Here is an 18,885-nt window from a genome sequence, read left to right on the forward strand (position 1 = left end):
TCCCGTGTATTATACAATGTTATAAGAAAAACACATAAGAAAGTTCTAAATTGCACTTTAGGGAGATGGATTCAGTTATTTCCGTCAATTCACATTTATTTGCATTCATTTGAATGCATTGCAGCATTTGAATACATTGCAAAGTTGATTTTTTTTCTTTTTTGATTTTTTTCCCACCGTTTCGCCGTACTGAAAGTTATTTGAAATTTTTAAAAACCAATTTTCTTATATTTTTATCAATAGAATATTTCGTTCGAATCGATTCGTTCGGTTCAATAATTTTGTCATTCCTGGTATGCGTGGAATGGATACGACAAGTATTTTAAAATAATCATAATGCTGCACTTCGACGGTTACTTTTTCAAGTGGTAATTGCATGTGCTACCAATCACATAAACAATATTATTTCAGTCACAATATCGCGCTATTGAAAGTCGTCATTGTCGCTTATCCATCATAGATTGGTAGTGACGTTATTAGCAATTGAAATCTGATATTGAAATCTGTAACTGCCAGTTGAATTATAGCTGATGGTGATGTCTGGACGAATTTGACAAATATTTGACGATTAGTCAAAGGGCGTAACAGGGTACTCACCTCTTCCTGAAATTGAAAACAAGATGTGTAGTTGATTGTAAGGATGTGATTAATAAATCAGCAAACAACCCGATTGTTATTTAAAACGAAACTATTTATTAACGCATTCTTCTGCTAAAACGGCATCTTTACATTCCACTGATACACTTTTTGTCAACAGGACGCGCATTGTTCGACTGCGGCTTTCGCAGGTTTTTATTGGTTGATAAATTGTTCGTCCCGTCGACATCGATTTTCGTTTATTTTTTAATCCTTCATCAATATGATTTGCATTCAGTTATTCTATATCTAGGTTGTTAAAAGTATTAAAAATGTCAATTGGTCATCCGCTAAAAATAAAATATTTTATTAGGTGTTTACACGTACATCACAATTTTCGTCTAAATTTTAAGATTAAATTTGGCCGAAAGGGTTTTTTTTCTCTGGTTATAGTTAAAACATTGTCTAAATTAGGTAAATTTTAGGTGTAAATATTCGCAGCTTCCTCTTCAATATAAATATAAATTAAAATTTTCGATTTTTCAAAATCTTCAATTTTTCTAACTAAATTTTTGCTTTTCAATTAAAATCACATTTTTGTTTGAATAAATAGGTTTTCCACACATCGAAAAAATATTTATTTGCCTCCATTTTGTTGTATTATAGTTATCCATTTGCATTAGATCAGCTTGGCTGTGGGATTTGTTTGAGATTTAATTTGATTCTGCTTTCCATACTGATAACATACGAGACATTGGATAGGTTGGAAGGCGAAATAGACAATAGTTTTAAACGAAAATGAGCGGATGATTTCCATCGTTTCGCTTTTTATGTACAGTTTTATTTCAGTTTGTGGGGTCTATTGTATTAATGCTGGTGCTACATGCTAGGTTAAACTATTGTTTTAATTTATCAGTTAGAGTTGGGGATAATTCATGAATTCATGGGCATAACTGTAATTAGTAATTCAGCGTGAAAGGTAAAAGATTAGACTGTAAAAGTAGTTAACTAGTAAACAAAAATCACCACCACCAAATTATAAAAAACACACTGTTTAAAGAATACCGGCTATGGATTTGTCACTCACTAGTGCTATGATAAGTATGGAGATAAGAATCACATTTACTTGAGCTTATGTTCTGGTTTGTCCGTTATCGATTATAAGTTATCTTGCAAATAAAACCTTGCTGCTTGATTTGTTTGTCTCTAATATAAAACTATATATCAAACAAAAAACGTAATCATTAATGCATAAAAACAAATCCATTAAATTAATAAGGAAATTTCACACGTTATGGATTTCAGAAAAGCAAGAACGAGACCAATGATAATGTTCCATTTCAGAAGCATTCGTAACAGGAGATGCACTTATTGGAATATGAATTTGTTGTTTTGTCTTGATGCTATTGAGTCTTAAAACTAGCTTACATCGATGTGGTCAACCGATGTTCAACTATTGATATTGCTGCCGCCATTGAGTTGATTGTGCGCCATCTGGAGGATGTCCTTCTTCTCCTTGGGGAATCGCAGCTCTCGCCCTGCCAACCGAGCAGTCTCTAGTTCTCTTTCGGCAATCGCCAGCTCTCTACTGAGCAAGCCCGGATTTTCGTGTTCCCGTTCGATCCAATCCAGGGCCATCTGTTGCCGCATCTCGTCATCCAGCGAACGGTTCGAGTAGTGGGCAACGACCTCCTGTCGGGAACATTGCCTTTCGCGCATTGCCTTCAACGAACCGTTCCAATGAAGGAGCTGGAATACCGTCATCAACTCTTGGAACTCGAGCATCGTTCGACCTTTGTTGGTTTCCAGCATGAATCTGTAAGAGCAAAACAGGATTAATTTCTCAATTTCTTAACTATAAGCTTCAAAGTCTCACCTGAAGGCTCCGATTCCAGTGTCAGGACCGTCTTCCTCTTGGTTCTCTCCCTTGAATGATGCTCGCGCTTCCTGGACTGCCTTTTCGATGAAGTCGTCGCTGATCCGCCGAGACGGATGCTCGTTGAAGACGGAATTCATTAAAGCTATCTTGGCGGAACTTCTTCGGGCTTCGGCTTTGGTGGGGCAATTCTAAATCGGAGGAAAAGAATTAATTTTAATAATGTCTGTGGAGCACATTTATCCGAACTGTTACCTGAAAGCTTCCGAAACAACTGCCACCGGGTAGGGTCACGTAGCACACGTACGGTTGGCTGGTCGATGGGATGGATTCGTATATCACAAGTGCGCCATTTTTGAGTTCTGCCCCTCGCGCTGCCTTCATCTGCCAGAATTCCTGCAGCGCTTCGACGACATTAACTGTTGGTTGAGAGAAAAACAATACCAAATTATTTAGGTAAGTGACTGATATTGTAAAATGGAGTTTGAAGCTTTCGAATTATTCAATGATATGAGAGGTATAATGGCTGTTGAGGTTAGTCATCATGCCTTTTGCTTTGAGATTAAGTTCGACGTCAGACAAAAAAAAAATAGTTCCACTTCTATGCTAGAGTTTTTTTTTTAAATTATGAATTATAAAGATTTGGAACTTTATCAAAAAAGTCGTACTGGTTTACTGGCGTTTAGTTCTTTTTCTTTTTTCTGGCAGCATTGCATTCCAGCGCTTCTACGGTTATTAACTGCCAAGATTTCTAAACCATGTTACAATTTTTGCATTTGTATATCATGAAGTCGAGAAAATTTCTAAGCCAAAAATCCTCTAAGGAGTGCTTAGGCTGATCGCTCTGTAATGCACGACCTGAAATCGGTCCATTCGTAAACCTATGTTCATGGTTTGTGTTCTTCCCGTGTAACAGTTCAGTAACCTATCGGATCTTCTGTGTGTCTTTGATTTGTCGCCTCCTCGAACATTTTGAGCAATGGGGCTATTTTTTATGGCTATAGAGGTGTTTTAGCTCCTCGATCCATACCAGTGGAGCCGCCCATTGGGGGAGATCGAGGCCGGCTATTATGTGCATGATCTGATCCCTTTGAACAAGGAGGGGAAACTTATTATCTCCGGATGTGGTTTCGCAGAATGAGGCGGCTTGGCTGCAAATGGCCGCAAGCACACGATGGGGGAAAGGCAGATTCGGCTGGTGTGGATGCACTAACCCAGAAACAGCGCTGATGTTCTGGTTGAAAATCGGCGACAGAGTATAGATTAGGCTACGTTGGTACGGGTAGTATAGCTCCATGGCTTTGACAGGGTTAGGAGTAGATTCAATTTAGTTTTGGAGCTGATATTCACTCCTTGGAGATGCGGCAGGAAGATGAAATCCCGGCCAATGTGTCCATGCGCCCATAATATTTCCCGATGGGATATTTCCACAAACTAATGTTCAGCACATTTACTGGCGGCATGGACTACCCTACCAAAGAAGCCAAACGAAGAACGGTGCTACCAACAGATTCAGCTTTTATTCTGCGGGTTCTGTTCAAAGCGACGGAAAATAACGTAACTACCAAGTATGCCTGTTTCCTCCTGGAAGTTCCTCTAGGCTGGGTTTCCGTTTCCAATTAGCACTCAGAAGGAGCGTCCTGCGAGAATATTCCGGACAAAAGCCAGGATTTTACCGAGAAAACTCAAACAAAAATCTGCTGGAGGACAAAAAGCGTTCATGTGCGGTTGAACGTCCATGAGATGTCTTTGGGGTAGCAAAGTTGGAGTCCGTTCCTCAGACATTAAGTAAGATGTGCTGGATCTGGAATCAAATCCTCCGCCTGTTTTTCCCATATCCTACAGCTGATCTCTCAACGACCTTGATACGCAAAAGGTCAGCGGGATTGAGCGGTATTCAGAAAATTCCCGGGAAGAAATGCTGTTTTTGGGATTGGGATATCGAGACTTCGCCGTCACTCGTCTGAGAAGATTTGGTCAGACTAGGCTTGGTTGATCAAATCGAGCAACAGGATTTTAGTGGGAGGAAGGATGTTCTTCAGCATGGAAGATTTCCCACTACTCATGGAGAGGACGAAAAACAATTTAGCTGGTTTAACAGAGGACTTGGTAAGTCCGGACGGACTGATTTTTTTTCCAGTGTTGACGATAGATCTTCAAAATTCGGTTGGCTATTCGTTCACCGAAACATATGCTGCGAAGTATTCCTCAAGTGTCTCGCATGTCGATGTGTATTAGAGTGGGCGTCATGGTCATTTTTTTCAAATCAATGGTTTTTCGAAGCCATTCTGGGTCCTGAACAACTTTGCAGAATTTGGTACCGATTGGTGGTGTACAGGACCCATAAGTAAGTAAGTAAGGTACCGATTGGTTGCTTCCTCGCTTTCCGCATTGCGTTTGAAGTTTGTATGGAAATTAGTATGGGAGAACGTATATTTTTGCATTTCTACTACTAGAGGTTTCAGTTCATCGTAAGCCAAGTGGCACATTGCGTTAAAGTATAACCCAAAGGATGCCGAAAAACTTTGCTGAAGAAGGCACGCTGCTGGAACGTCCACGAAAAAAGTTATAACGCTTCAAAGATTAAGTGTTCAAACCATATGAAAAAAATCGTTTATTCTGCCAGCACTGCCGAACTACGTAGACCAATAATTTAACTGAGTGTTATTTCAAAATTATTGATCTTATAGGACTTTAGAGTTAATGGGAGCTATATGGAATCATTTCAAAAAGAAAAAAAATCCGACGAGAAGGAAGATGGGTTTTGCCCTTCGATAACCATAGGTCGTCCGGTAGTGCTGGCAGAAAGATTGATTTCTTGCATATGGTTTGAACAATCAATTTTCGAAACGTAATAACATTTTTTGTAGACCTTCCAGCTACATACCTTCTTCAGCAAAATTTTTCGGCATCTTCCAGACTATATGCTAACGTTTTGAGTTACGTGATTGATGATAGATTGAAACCGTTAAGAGCAAAAATGTAAAAAAGTACGTTTTCCCATTCTAATCTCCATGTAAATTTAAAACACGATGCGGCATGCGAGGTCGCAACCAATCGAGCTCATATTTTGCACAGTTGATTGGGGTCCCAAAACGATTCAGAAAAACCTTGATCTCACTTGATCGGACGAAGTTTGCGTTTTCCCATACAACTGCGCCCCACTTTAATGTGTATGAAGAAAGTATGAAGAAAGTATCATTTGGCCGAATAAGACATTTGGCCGAATAGGACATTTAGCCCAATAGGACATTTGGCCGAATAGGTAATTTGAAAAGTGAGAAATGAAGTGTGAAAAGTGAGACTTCTCACTACTCACTTCTCATTTACCACAGTGAGAAGTAAGTTATCACAATGAGATGTGAGAAGTGAGGCGTCTCCCAAGCAGCACGCGCAACATCTTTCAAATAGGTGTTTGTTCCTAATAAATTGCATTGAAGACACTGGCAATACATCGAGTCACATTAAAGCCACTTTCCAGTTTCAGAAAATCACAATGTTTCATTTACGTTTAAGTAGCGTCGCAATATTCTACCCATCTGACTTCTTGGTGGGTTTAAAATTCGATGTGTTTCATATCAGAAACAAAACAGAAAAGTTGCAGAGTTAATAACACTTCGGTTCATTGCTGTTACGACAATGTTTCTGATATGTTGCAAAGCACTTTGAGCTCAGCTGAGCTGTATTTTATTTTTGACAGTCCCCTGCATGTTCCGTATAAGGTACAATGAAGTTACAAATGACTTTGTTGTTTATGTTGTGCCCTTGTAGCAGAATCTCCAAAAAGAATTGTTGGTGTGATGGTTATAGTAGCAGGTTGCAAATCTCAAGGTCCATGGTTCGATTCCCGGTTGGTTTTTGTGTTTTTATTTTCATTGTAGCCGCAAGATGTTGCAAATAGGCTCCACCTCTTGCGCTTTTTGTGTCACAAAGGAGTTCCAAATACGACGCGTTGTGCATAAGTCAGACCTTTAGTAAGTCACACCACAGTTGTTGTTACTCACTGAGAAACAAGAGGTGTTGCTTGGGATCATTTCTCATTTCGCACTTCTCACAGCGAGAAGTGGGGAATAAGTAGTGAGAAGTGATCCGTCTCACTTTTCACACATCATTTCTCACTTTTCAAATGATCTATTCGACCAAACGATCTATTAGGCCAAATAACTATTCGGCCAAATGTCCTATTCGGCCAAATGACCTATTCGGCCGGATGACCCATTCGGCCAAATGACTTTCGGTCAGATGGGTTTCGGCCAAATGACTTTCGCCCAGATGGGTTTCGTCCTAGTGGCTTGTTCGGCCTAGTGCCATTCGGCCGAATTGGTTTCGGTCAAACGACCCTTCCCGTAATAGTCTCACGATATACGAATACATAAATGGTAACTTGGGTTAGAAACCTGGCAATTAGCAACTGTGGAAGGGCGAGACAGCAATGTCCCAGTGGCAGGAATGGAATCCAAAGGAGAATGAGAAAATCTCTCACTTATCATGTCTGTATACACTCTCTATAGGAAGCATTCAGTGAGAGACGTTGTTCGGTAGCTGTTACGATAATGAACTGATTCGGGGGCTGCAACCCATGATAAATTTCTTTTAATAAGCCCCAAATTTCGGAGGACACCGGTTCTGATGATGCATTTCAACTTGTTTCACACAGCTGTGCGATAAAAATATGGTCCCCAACATAAAATGAGCGAGAACAATGCGTTTTATCAAATCCCCTCGGTGGGGCCGCCTATCCGAATCAGTTTTTTTTTTCAACTTGTATTATACAAGTGCGATAGTTTTGTTTTCATGGCTTGTTATGATTCGAAGAGATTTTTGCATCTCTCTTATCGTTGTTCGTTATCAATTGAGAGCGATTTCTGCAATTCCTGCCCAGTGGAGAATGTAATACCAATAAGAAGAAGAAGGAGTTAGTGGAAGAGTATGAGTAGAACCACCGGCAGGCGAATCTCTAATCGCAGCTTTTCACAAAATTAACTTTTCATGACTGACATCATTCTGTGTTTTGGAGTTCTTCATGCAATAAAAAGGGAAAGGCCCGAGCAAAACTTGAGAGCAACTCGATAACTTGTTTTGATGTTGTGATGTTTGTGATGTTGTGGAATCGCCGAATATGATTACTTAATTTCATATCTTTTTGTTCGTTTTAACGGTTAAAATAACAAAACGTATAGCACAAAAATCTTACTGTGACATCAAATCGAAAACTATTCCTGCTAACTTATTTTGATATTGGTTCCGATAACAAAATAAGGACTCAGTTTGATGTCAGATCATATGTTTTAGAAAACTACAGCACGATGAGATCAAAATATGTCATCAATTATGCTGATATTTGAAAAAAAAAATGATTTCAATTTGATGTCAAAATCAAAATATGTTTTCTATATGCGTTTATTATGATTTCAGACTTTGCTCTGGGGGGGCATTACATACATTTTACTTTTTTTTCTCGTTTCATAGAGCAAACAAAGGCGTGGAGGTCGAAGCATGCCTCGATTGCTACCGGTCGCAATTTTTTCATGCTGTCAAATATTTTATCAAAATTTTTAAATTATTTGACTCATACTTATTTCACGTAAAAAAAGTAATTATTTTATTTATTTTATTTGATTTATATCCTTCATTATGTATAGCAACATACATTTCATTTCACTGGATATACTCTTCATAATATATTTGCATACAATGTATTTAGCGTGTTCATATATCATATTTCGCACGGCATACAAAAACTGGCAAAAATGTATTAGTCTAAACTTATACATTCGATTAGAAACGTATATGAGAAAAAAAGCAGCGGCGCTAGAGCCTCGGCTGGAGCGACATGGACGATTTGGATCCAGTCATTTTTTTCTCTATACTGAAAAGAAAAACAGGTACGTAGCATATAATAGAAAATTATTCATGTCCATGCCAACACAATTGTCATGTTTCAGTGATTATGGAGGATCTCGCGCCGGAAAAATCAACATGATTCCCTAAACGGAACCCGTATCTATACGATAGTGATTGCGTCGACCAGCAATCAAATGAATGTTTTAGAACTAAAGGTAAGTTCACACCTCGGGAATTTGATCCAATTTTTTTCCGAATTTTTATATTTCTAACACTATGATGTTTTCGGGATTCGGTGACGGTAAATCAAAATCACGGCCCCACTTAAACACACGGGGACCGAAATCCGGGGACAAATTTTCCCGAGGTGTGAGGCTTCCTTAAATATGTAAGCGTATGATGTATGATATGACATGAAATGTATAAGTTTCATGTTATGTTAATCGTATGCAGTGTCGCATAGTTTCATTCCAATTAGACACATTTTTCATTACGAAATCGTAATGGCAAAAATGTATGAGTTTTGCCGAATACAATCGTTATGAAATTTTTTTTTCGTGTTGTACTTCAGTGATAAAAAAAAGTGATAACTAATTAATATTGATAGGAAGGGCTGCAAATGGATATGCTGAATGAATGGCCATCAGCTCCAGACTATTGGCTGGCTCCCCGAATGAGTGTGTCTAAGAGTGACGTTTTTCACGGCCTAAAGGAAAAATGAATAGGACGACCAATACGACTATGATGAAAAACGGAACAGGACAGGCCTGCGCAGGACAATCTGAAGAATTGAAGTGGGCGCAATGCCGTCAATTCCACAGCAGGGATTTTTCATAAAGGTAGCTGATTCAACGGTTCGCTCATTATTTTTGGTATGAAACAGACTATAACCGTCATAAGGTAAAGGGTTTCAACAAAGGTGAGCACAAAATATTATTACCATATACTTGGAAGGATCCTTCGCGACCGTTTTTCCTGCTGAATATAAGTATTGCTGTGCACGTGTCTTCATACAAGCCTAAACACGTCTTCGGTCAACAAATAAGCCTAATACAGTTCATGAGTCATGTGTCTAGCCCTCATCGTTCCCTACAAAAGTATTATACGCTTTTTACCTCGATCACACTGAAGAACTGATAATCTTCTCTATGATGTTTATGCTTCATGGCTATAATTTATTAATTTATTGAAGACTCTTATATTCTACTGCATTCATGATAATTTGAAAAAAAAAAAAAGGAAAGTATGCTTTGTTATTAATATGTTTTAAACATTTTTTAGATATTATCTTTATTCCATATGCTTACATATTATCTAAATTTAATTCATTCTATTTATTTTTTGCATATATATATGTTTTATATATTTTAAAGTTACTTCTGTGAAGCTTTTCGTCATCTGCGTTTAGTGCACGGCCGAAACACCATTATTTTTTTAGTTTTACGAGATTTAATTCATTTACTGCAAATTGCGACAGCATAAGTTTGATTCATTCAGCGAATTAATAGAACGCTAGTGGTTTCGCTTCATCTTTAATTGGGTCAAATTTTAAATTAATTCAAATTCATCACGAGAATGGACAAAAAAAATAGAAAGCTAATCTTGAAAAAATTAAATTTATTTTGAATGAATGGATGGAAAAATATGTCAAATAATTTACTTTTATCTGATTTTCAATTCTTTTTTGTGGAGTGCAGATTTGATCGTGTTTAGTATTGGACGTAGAACGATCGGAGATCGCGTCCAGACGTGTTTTCTTCAGTAAGCAGAATGATCGGCCGGTAATCAAAATTTTGTTCTGCTTCGTGCGTGTGTGTAAATCAATTATCGCGTCTAGACATGTTTTCTTCAGTAAGCAGAACGATCGGCCGGTCATCATCGTTTGATTCTGCTTTGTGCGGTAAGCAGAACGATCAGCCGATCACCGAAATTTTGTTCTGCTTTGTGCGGCCTTTAAAAAAATTAATATTGTTTTCATCGATCAAACTACACGCTATACACGGCATACCGTTTACCAAAACGAACCCTGCCACACTCCCTACCCCATATATCCAACATCCCAGTGATCTCTCGTGGAAGTGCAGATGACTCGTCGGCTTCTATCAAAGCGAGTATCACGTCAACAATCTCCTACCTATTCCCTAATTGACCTGCATTCGGACACGGCCGGCGCTGGTATTGCTTATTTTTTGGGTCACCAGTTCTTACACATTGAAGATGATGTTAGTCCCAAACTTCATCTGTTGGTTCTCTGTGTAACTACAGCTGACCTGGCAATAACGGAGTAGCAACCGTGGGTGGTCAATCATGCTCATGCTCATAGAGCAACCAAAGGCGCTTAAACCTAGTCTAATTATCCGAGCAAAGCTTGAGAGCAAATCGGAAACTTGTTTTGATGTTGTGAAACTGCCGATTATGATTACTTAATTTGTTGTCTTTTTGTTCGTTTTAACGATAAACATAACAAAACGTATAGCAGAAAAATCTTACTGTGACATCAAATCGAAAGCTATTCCTGCTGTCGATTGGAGCAAATCAAAAACTAATTTTGATATTGGTTTCCGATAACAAAATAAATAAAAAGTTTGATATCATTATCATACAATTTAGAAATCTACTTGATGTGAACAAATGAGTGATCAATGATATCAAAATACGTAATCAATCATGATTATAAATTACAAATTATGATTTCAATTTGTCTGAATCAGTACTGCAAAAGGTCGTGATCGTCATAATTTGAAGAGCAAGGCACCTTTTTCCATATTCGAACGACAGAATTCAAGAGAGTTTGGTTGCAGCAGCTTTGTTGACTGAATGTGATCATATATAAATTACTATGATCTATGAGCAACATGTGTGCTACTAGGAAATTGATCACAAAAATAAAGGAGATATTACACACTTTCATGCCTTGTTACGGATTTTTTTTTTAGATTTTTGTAGCATGCCCCTCTTTACATAGGCGCCACCTGAAGAGATTAAATTCTGTTTTGTTATTGCTGTTATCTTCTTCTTCATCATTGGCATTACATCCTACACTGGTACTTTGTCACCTCGCAGCTTAGTGTTCATTTAAGCACTTCCACAGTTATTAAGGTTTAGGTGAGGTTAAGGCGAGGTTTCTAAACCAAGTTACCATTTCTGCATTTGTATATCATGAGGCTAGGGGCCCTCCTTAGCCGTGCAGTAAGACGCTTGCGGCTACAAAGCAAGACCATGCTGAGGGTGGCTGGGTTCGATTTCCGATGCCGGTCTAGGCAATTTTCGGATTGGAAAATGTCTCGACTTCCCTGGGCATAAAAGTATCATCGTGTTAGCCTCATGATATACGAATGCAAAAATGGTAACCTGGCTTAGAAACCTCGCAGTTAATAACTGTGGAAGTGCTTAATGAACACTAAGCTGCGAAGCGGCTCTGTCCCAGTGTTGGGATGTAATGCCAAGAAGAAGAAGAAGATATCATGAGGCTAACACCATGATACTTTTATGCCCAGGGAAGTCGAGACAATTTCCAATTCGAAAATTGTCTAGACTGGCACCGGGAATCGAACCCAGCCACCCTCAGCATGGTCTTGCTTTGTAACCGCGTATCCTACTGCACGGCTAAGGAGGAACCTAACATTGCTCGATTCACTCGCAACAAGTAAGACAATGAGATGAAAAGTTATAGGCAAAATACTATTTTTTACTCACTCATATTTTTTGGTACATCTAAAGCACGAGAAGGTACCAGCATCGTTAGGTGGATTAATCAGAGTTTTTTTCTTTCACGAAAATTTCTATACCAACAACCTTCTATGATGTGTCCTTAGACGTATACATAACTAATAACTTTTTATGACTTATTAAAGAGTGAAATGATAAGCAGGCAGACGTTTTTCATCTAAAATCACAGAAATGAAGTTAAAAACAAATCGTCCTAAATACTGTCCCAAGCTACTAGGCAACCGAATTATTTTCGATCAAATGTCCTTAGGATTAAATTTTCCTTCGACCAAATGTGATTTGACGAAAAGACATACAATTAAAAATGGTTTTAGATGAGATGGCATAGACTCACTACGACGTCTTCATCTGTTTTAATTCGATGGAAAAGTCTACACGGTTAGAAAAAAGTACCTAATTTTAGGTACTTTTTTTCTCTTGCATCTCCCTCCCTCTTCCCTTTGTTGTCATAAAATGAAGAGCAAAACCACTCAACAAGGGCATTAAAGTGTGGGAACCCAACGTTGAGTAATCTCATGTTTACAAAAGTTGAGTGAAATTTACCTAACTTTTGGATAGTTTCTATTTAAAATTAAGTATATTTTACTTCATATTAAGTGAATTTCACTTAATTTGAAGAAAAAACTACTTAATTTTGGGTTCCCGCACTGAACCCCCGTTTTCAGTGAATAGTACCTAATATTAGATACTTTTTTCTAACCGTGTATTAGCCTAGTCATAAAATATTGAATGTGTGTGCGGTAAAACAGTGAGAAACAAAACGCCAAACGAATATATAAATGTAATATCATAATTGTACCGTTGAAAGCCTTCACAAGGAAATCTTTCATTTACTACTTTTGTGGCAATCCCCCGATTAAAACGAAATAGAAATTAATGCAACGATAATCAAAGAAGCACCACGACGGCCCATAGATTCCAGGAATACTCCTCCCAATGTCATTCAAAACGTTCCTGCTTCAAAGGTAAATATTTGTTGATTGTCCGTGAAATTATCGGGTTTCTAAAGTTCTCAGGGTCCCTCCCCTCATGCTGCTACTCGTCGACTGCCAAGCCCGAGAAGGGGCATCGTATCATTCATACTTGATCATTTATATTTTTCTTCCCATTTGCTTCACACTCCGATTCGGTATATTCATTCATACTTTATTCAAATGCTATGCCAAATTCGGTAGTCATTCATGATACTGAAGTGGGCTGACGCGGGGGAATGGGGTGGGGGCGGTTGGTAACCGTTCCCAGAAAAAAAAATTGTTCTCGTCATATTTTTATCTGTCCGTCTGTGTCTTGCTTACCGCCATAGTCTCCATCGTCGTAGAGGGCCGGAATGTGCGGCATGGGCCAAATGGGTTCTTCTGAGTAGACCATCATTTTTGGTACCCGTTTGATGTTGCCCGAAGGCCCCGGTGGAAGTACTCTAACACTTTCGATAATAGTTCAATCCACGCGATTTAGCACTGTTTCGGCTGTTCGCCTCCGGTCCGGCAGCATCGATCGCGGTCGATGAGATCAACTAGCGCTCGCACACACGACGCGTACCACTAATTCACTTCCACTGTTGGCTTCGTCTGTGAGTTTTTGTTTGTTGATTTTTCTTGTGTTTCATATACTTCCTGATCTTTGCTTTTCGGTTACTCTCTTTCTGTGTTTTACGACTGTTCGTATGGCATTTTATTGTTTTGATAATATAAAATAAGGGTATGCGGTTTATTTCATTGGTTTAAAACAGGGTCCCATAAGAGTATTAGAAGAGATTTTAGAGTTTTGACCAAGGTAACGATGGATTGTAAGCTCGAGTTTCAGGGACGCTCTGCAGGCTTTTAGAAATGCTCAAAGTATTACGGCAAGGTGCCAGTTATTTACCAGGAAATACGAATAACATTGTTATCATGGTATAAGAAGGAAGCTCGTATAAGACTGAAGAGTGAAACTATGCGAAACGGACTAGTCACTTCGATAGAACTGCGTTCGTCGCTGATTATCTACGAAACACACATTGGACCCGAGAGTCTCCTACAGACACGAGACGGGCCAGGTGAAAATGGCTTTCAATAGTGATTCAACGGACGCAAAAAGAGGAGGTGCATAGTGAGCAAAGTGGATAGAATAAGATTAAGACTTCGTGGATGGCGGTTTGCAGCCATTTCCTGTGTACTGCACACGCCAGTATGGCCTCAATCTGAATGAATTTATAAATACTGTTCTGAAATTGGCGTTCGATTAGGTTAAGGCCACTTGAAGAATATTTTGCCAACCAATAATGGCATTCCAGGACAAAAACTTGAAGACTGACCATCTGTTCATTCAATTAAAAACAGCCCAAGTGTGAATATGAGTTTCTGTTGATTAGTGTTGGCAGAATCACACTCAAATCTCAATCATCGAGGCAGCATGCGCGAGCCAGCTCGCTTGCGAATCTGCAGGAAGAGAACAGTGCTTGAGCTTTTTGGCCAGAACCGCACCGCTTCAAAAGACGTCGAAACTCAATCGAACCGTAGGTTTTTGTTTACATATGGGTTTATTATTCCAAAGGTTAAGTATTCAATCGAAGAAAAATACGTAGAATCATGCCTTCATGCAAATTGTGAATCGAATCATGAACGATTTTCTGTGGGAGTTGACTCGTGCGTTATTTCAATTGCGCATAAGATTAGAGAATTTGAGTTTTTTTCAACATATCTGATGCGTATTTTTGTTGTTGATACATGCAACATGTCGAATTATCAAGCTGGAATTACAGGCGAAATGCTGCGTTTTTGATCTTAGAAAACTTGAAGTAGGGTGGCGTGCTATGACGTTTGCTGTTCAACATTGAACTCGATTATGATATCTGGCTTGCAGATGAGTAATACTACCTCATTGCATATTCTATATTATGCGGCGAATAGACACGTTCAATTGTTAGAGAATTTTAAAATATTAAAGGGAACATTAATTCCTTTCTATGATTTTGGAATACATTTCTGGTCCTACCTGTCATCTAATACCACATACCCTTAATATACTATCACTCAACGTCGGATGACTGATCAGATCGAGTTGAATCACTAGGAAACATGTAAAAGAGAGCCTACCCGTGGGCCCGCAAAGAAAGAGCTCACGCGGAGAGGCCCAATTGTTTCTCAAATTTCACCTTAATGTTTTTGCTTTACGGTTTGATCGTCGCCGTCGGTTTCGGAATAGATAGGGCCGGTCCGTCAGCAATGCTAGTGGTGGTGATGGTGGTGGCTTAAGCAGCAACCATAAAACCAACAGCAGCACCGGTGTTGGTAATCCCTTTTCCGCCTTCGCCTTTTCTTCTGCGTTTCCTTCAATGGTTCATTCAGAAGATTAACGCTTTCCGGATAAATCATCACACGGGATGCGAAACGGCTTCCCCTCGTCGCGCATGGGACACGCCGCCACAGTTATGAGCAACAACCGCGTCGCTTGCTCTTCTCGTGCGCGACTCGGGCGGTTCGTTTCTTTGCGCCGCAGCAAGTCTCCACCACTCCGAACGAAGCCAAATCGATGGCGCGATGATCCCCTGCGAGAGACCCCAATACGCGCGCGTACCGCACTCCCGAATCCGATTCCGATCACTACTGGAAGCTGGTTTCGTTTCTTTGCCCGTTTGTCTGTTTGGTCCGGTCCCGGCTTCCTTTATGATAATTTTTCTTTCCTCTAAGGTTCTTGAGATTGATTTTTTCTTCTGTTTTCTTGTTTATTCTGTTGGCTTCGCACGGCACTCAACTCGCTGAGAAAGACCCACAACACAATCACAAACACACGCACCCGATGAAGGAACTAAATTGAAAAATAAAATAATTGGTTGCATGAGAAGTGTATTTCTACGGCTTTTATCGTTGTATACCCTCTAGTGTATAGGGTGATGAACGGATTCGTCGTTCGATGATTTGTCTTTGTCCTGGGGTCACACGTAACCATTTCTGCCATCACAATCAGATGTGTACATTCGTATAAAACAAACCATGATGAAAGATAAATTTGATGATTTTGCGAAGGACGAATTGTATGGTGAATTGGCATCGTACCCCATGCTTCATCGATAAAGTGTGGAAGATCTGTTGAGGGGTTTGCGAGCGCGCGCCCGATTCCTCTGGGTAAGTATTTTCAAGTCGGATATGTCCTGAATTTTATTACGGTTTTATTGCTCTATTTGCTCGACCTGATATGTCAAAAAGAATTTGTGGGGATTATTTGTTTAGCTTGATGACATGTTTAAATTATAAGTAAATGCCAGCAAGATTTATTTCAGTTCCACACGCAACATAGAAGTATCAATCAATAGTGTTCAAACTCCAAAAACTATGTCCAAATATTTTCAGTAAGGTACATCGGGGCAAGTTGAAATGCGGGGTAAGTTGAAACGGAAGCTGTAATTTAGATAGGAAATGACCGAAAGCTCTGATTATTTTTTTCAACAAACTACTCCCCTAAACGCACCTTCTGACTGGCATTCCCGAAAGATTTCTGCTTTTAAAAGCAATCCCTGCCATTGTTCATTTTTTGCCCTTTGCAAAATCCAAACCAACTATTTGACGTGCCTATGAAACAGGTCTCAAAACGATGTTTGGAAGAGTTTTTTCATAAAATTTTCACGGTATGTAATCATTCAATGTTTAATGAGCATAATGATTATGAAAAATCGATGAAAGGCTCATTTTAATTTTTGTATTTAGGGTGTTTGATATGTCTCCGTATGTTCAACTTATCGGGGCAAATATAAATGCGTGGTACGGGGCAAGTTGAAACAACGATTCAAAACGTCACCCTCGCAATTTAAAGTCATATTTTTTCCCAGAATTCAACATGGTCCGTAAATACATAAATTTATAAAAACGTGCAAACTTCTGAAAATAAATTTAATAAATTTCCGCCTATTCCGTCATGAATGCAACCCTCCTACAATCTCCACTAGAATGAGAAGGGGTCATGTTTTAACTGCAGTTTTGAGATTCTTAATCTTCTGAGCACTGACTTTCAGAAAAATTAAACATAGAGTATGTAAACATTTCGTTAACTCCACCTTTAGCTTCCCCTGCTGCTTATTTGTCCACTAGATGAGTTTATGAGAGATATGATGGCTTAATAATTAATGTGTATTTATGAAGAAGTCACAACCGAATTAATCAAGTGCAAAATATAGGTACAAGTGGACCAAATAATGAACCATCGTGAATAGTAATCCTAGTGGTCACCAGTAGGAGGAAATCAATTTGATAAATTTTCAGCATAGTGCGTTTTCCAGAATTTGGTTTCTGAAAATGCGCTTGTGACTTTGTACATCAACCCTTATTCGCATAAGAGTCCCATGTCAATTTCACCGACTTTTTTGCCGTTGAATTTATCAAACTTATTTTACATGGAGAAATACAAAAAAATCTAATAAATTGAAAAAAATAAATGCTATCTTTCCAAAAATTTGAAATTCGATTGGTATTAATTGCTGTGAGACAAATAAATGGACCATACTTAAGTTTATTTTTTTGTGTATAAGAGTACCTATCAAAATCTGGAATGTGATTTTTATGCGAGTAAATATCAAGATGATACAACAAAAGTGGGAATTGTTTTCAATTAATTTCTTGAATAAAGCCTACTATTAAGATATCAGTTTTTCTTAATCTGGAGATAATTTTAAGCTAATTTCTGAAAGAAAATCATAAACGTCAAAAACTTATATGGGACACATATGCGAATCCTGGTAGTATTATAGTCACCTTTACAACCCAGTGCTTCTTGAATCTCACTGAGTACATACATTTTGTTATTAATACGGCAAAAATAGCTTATGTCTGAATAAAACGCAGTGTTTCAACTTGCCCCGATACGCGGGGCAAGATGAAACGATGCATATAAAAAAATAATTTAAATATATAAATTATTAAATAATAATTTAAATAAATTAAATAATTAAATAATTAAATAATAATTTAAATTAAATAATAATTTATAAAACAATTGTTAAGGTTGCTTATTTTTTACGTATCCTTTTTGGCCCGAACTGGCAAACACCGCAAACGGATTCAAAATATATCAAAGGGTGATTTTTTTACAGCACTTTGAATTTCAACTTTGAAAAAAACCGTTTCAACTTGCCCCGGTGTATCTTATGCTAATTCAACGGTAAATAAATTTTTCAAATACTGAGTTGTTGAGAGATGCGTTAATTTTGAAGGTACATAAGCTCAATACCATCATATTTTATCGGATGGTTCGTATTGTTGAAGCAGTTTTGTCAAAAATGTACCATTTTAAAAACTACTTTACACAGAAATTGGATGAAAGAAAGAGATAACTTCACACAGAACTATGCACAATTTATTCAGTATTTTTGCATTGAACAAGAAGCTCAAACATGAATCGTTCTTTAGACCTTATACTTTAATAGATGCATAAGAATATACTTGTGCTTCAACTAAAAATGTTGTATGTTTTGAAAGATTCGGCTGGATTTTTTTTCTGGTCATTTACCTAAAAATAACGGCGTTACAAATATTTAACTAAAATTATGTTTCTACATTCCATAATATACTTTCAATAAACATCAATAAAATGTTATTGATTCTTATTTGCGTTAATATTTACTAAAAACACACGATTGAAAAATTGCGTTCTTACCAGTGGGGTAAGAATGCGTTTTCCAGGAGTCTTGTAATAATGATTCTACTAAAACGAATTTCACTATATTTTTTTTCCACAGTATTACATATAGGAACAGTATCCAAATTGTCGACATTGATTATATGCAGAAGCTATCTTCATAAAGGCAACATGTTCGAATGGAAACAAAGTGCGTACTCTTGCTCCATTTTACTCTGATGTTTATAAATAATTATTCCATGACACTTTCCAAT

General features: G+C 38.1%; 1 protein-coding gene across 9 annotated transcripts in view; it reads right to left on the reverse strand.

The window, feature by feature from the left end:
- Positions 1-670: 670 nt before the first annotated feature.
- The window catches only part of LOC134212923 (protein limb expression 1 homolog), a 252,503-nt gene continuing 234,288 nt past the window's right edge, over positions 671-18,885 (reverse strand). For 2 of the 9 annotated variants that reach the window (XM_062691266.1, XM_062691263.1), the window contains exons 2-6: positions 15,159-15,811; positions 13,321-13,680; positions 2,708-2,871; positions 2,453-2,643; positions 671-2,392 (exon numbers count right to left, since the gene is read on the reverse strand). In XM_062691266.1, the coding sequence (XP_062547250.1) occupies positions 2,026-2,392; positions 2,453-2,643; positions 2,708-2,871; positions 13,321-13,396 (798 nt within the window). In that variant the 5' untranslated portion in view covers positions 13,397-13,680; positions 15,159-15,811 and the 3' untranslated portion in view covers positions 671-2,025. The other 7 variants (XM_062691268.1, XM_062691270.1, XM_062691267.1 and 4 more) reach the window with 6 other exon arrangements.

Source organism: Armigeres subalbatus, chromosome 2, assembly GCF_024139115.2.
Source record: "Armigeres subalbatus isolate Guangzhou_Male chromosome 2, GZ_Asu_2, whole genome shotgun sequence".
In the NCBI taxonomy this organism is placed as follows: domain Eukaryota; kingdom Metazoa; phylum Arthropoda; class Insecta; order Diptera; family Culicidae; genus Armigeres; species Armigeres subalbatus.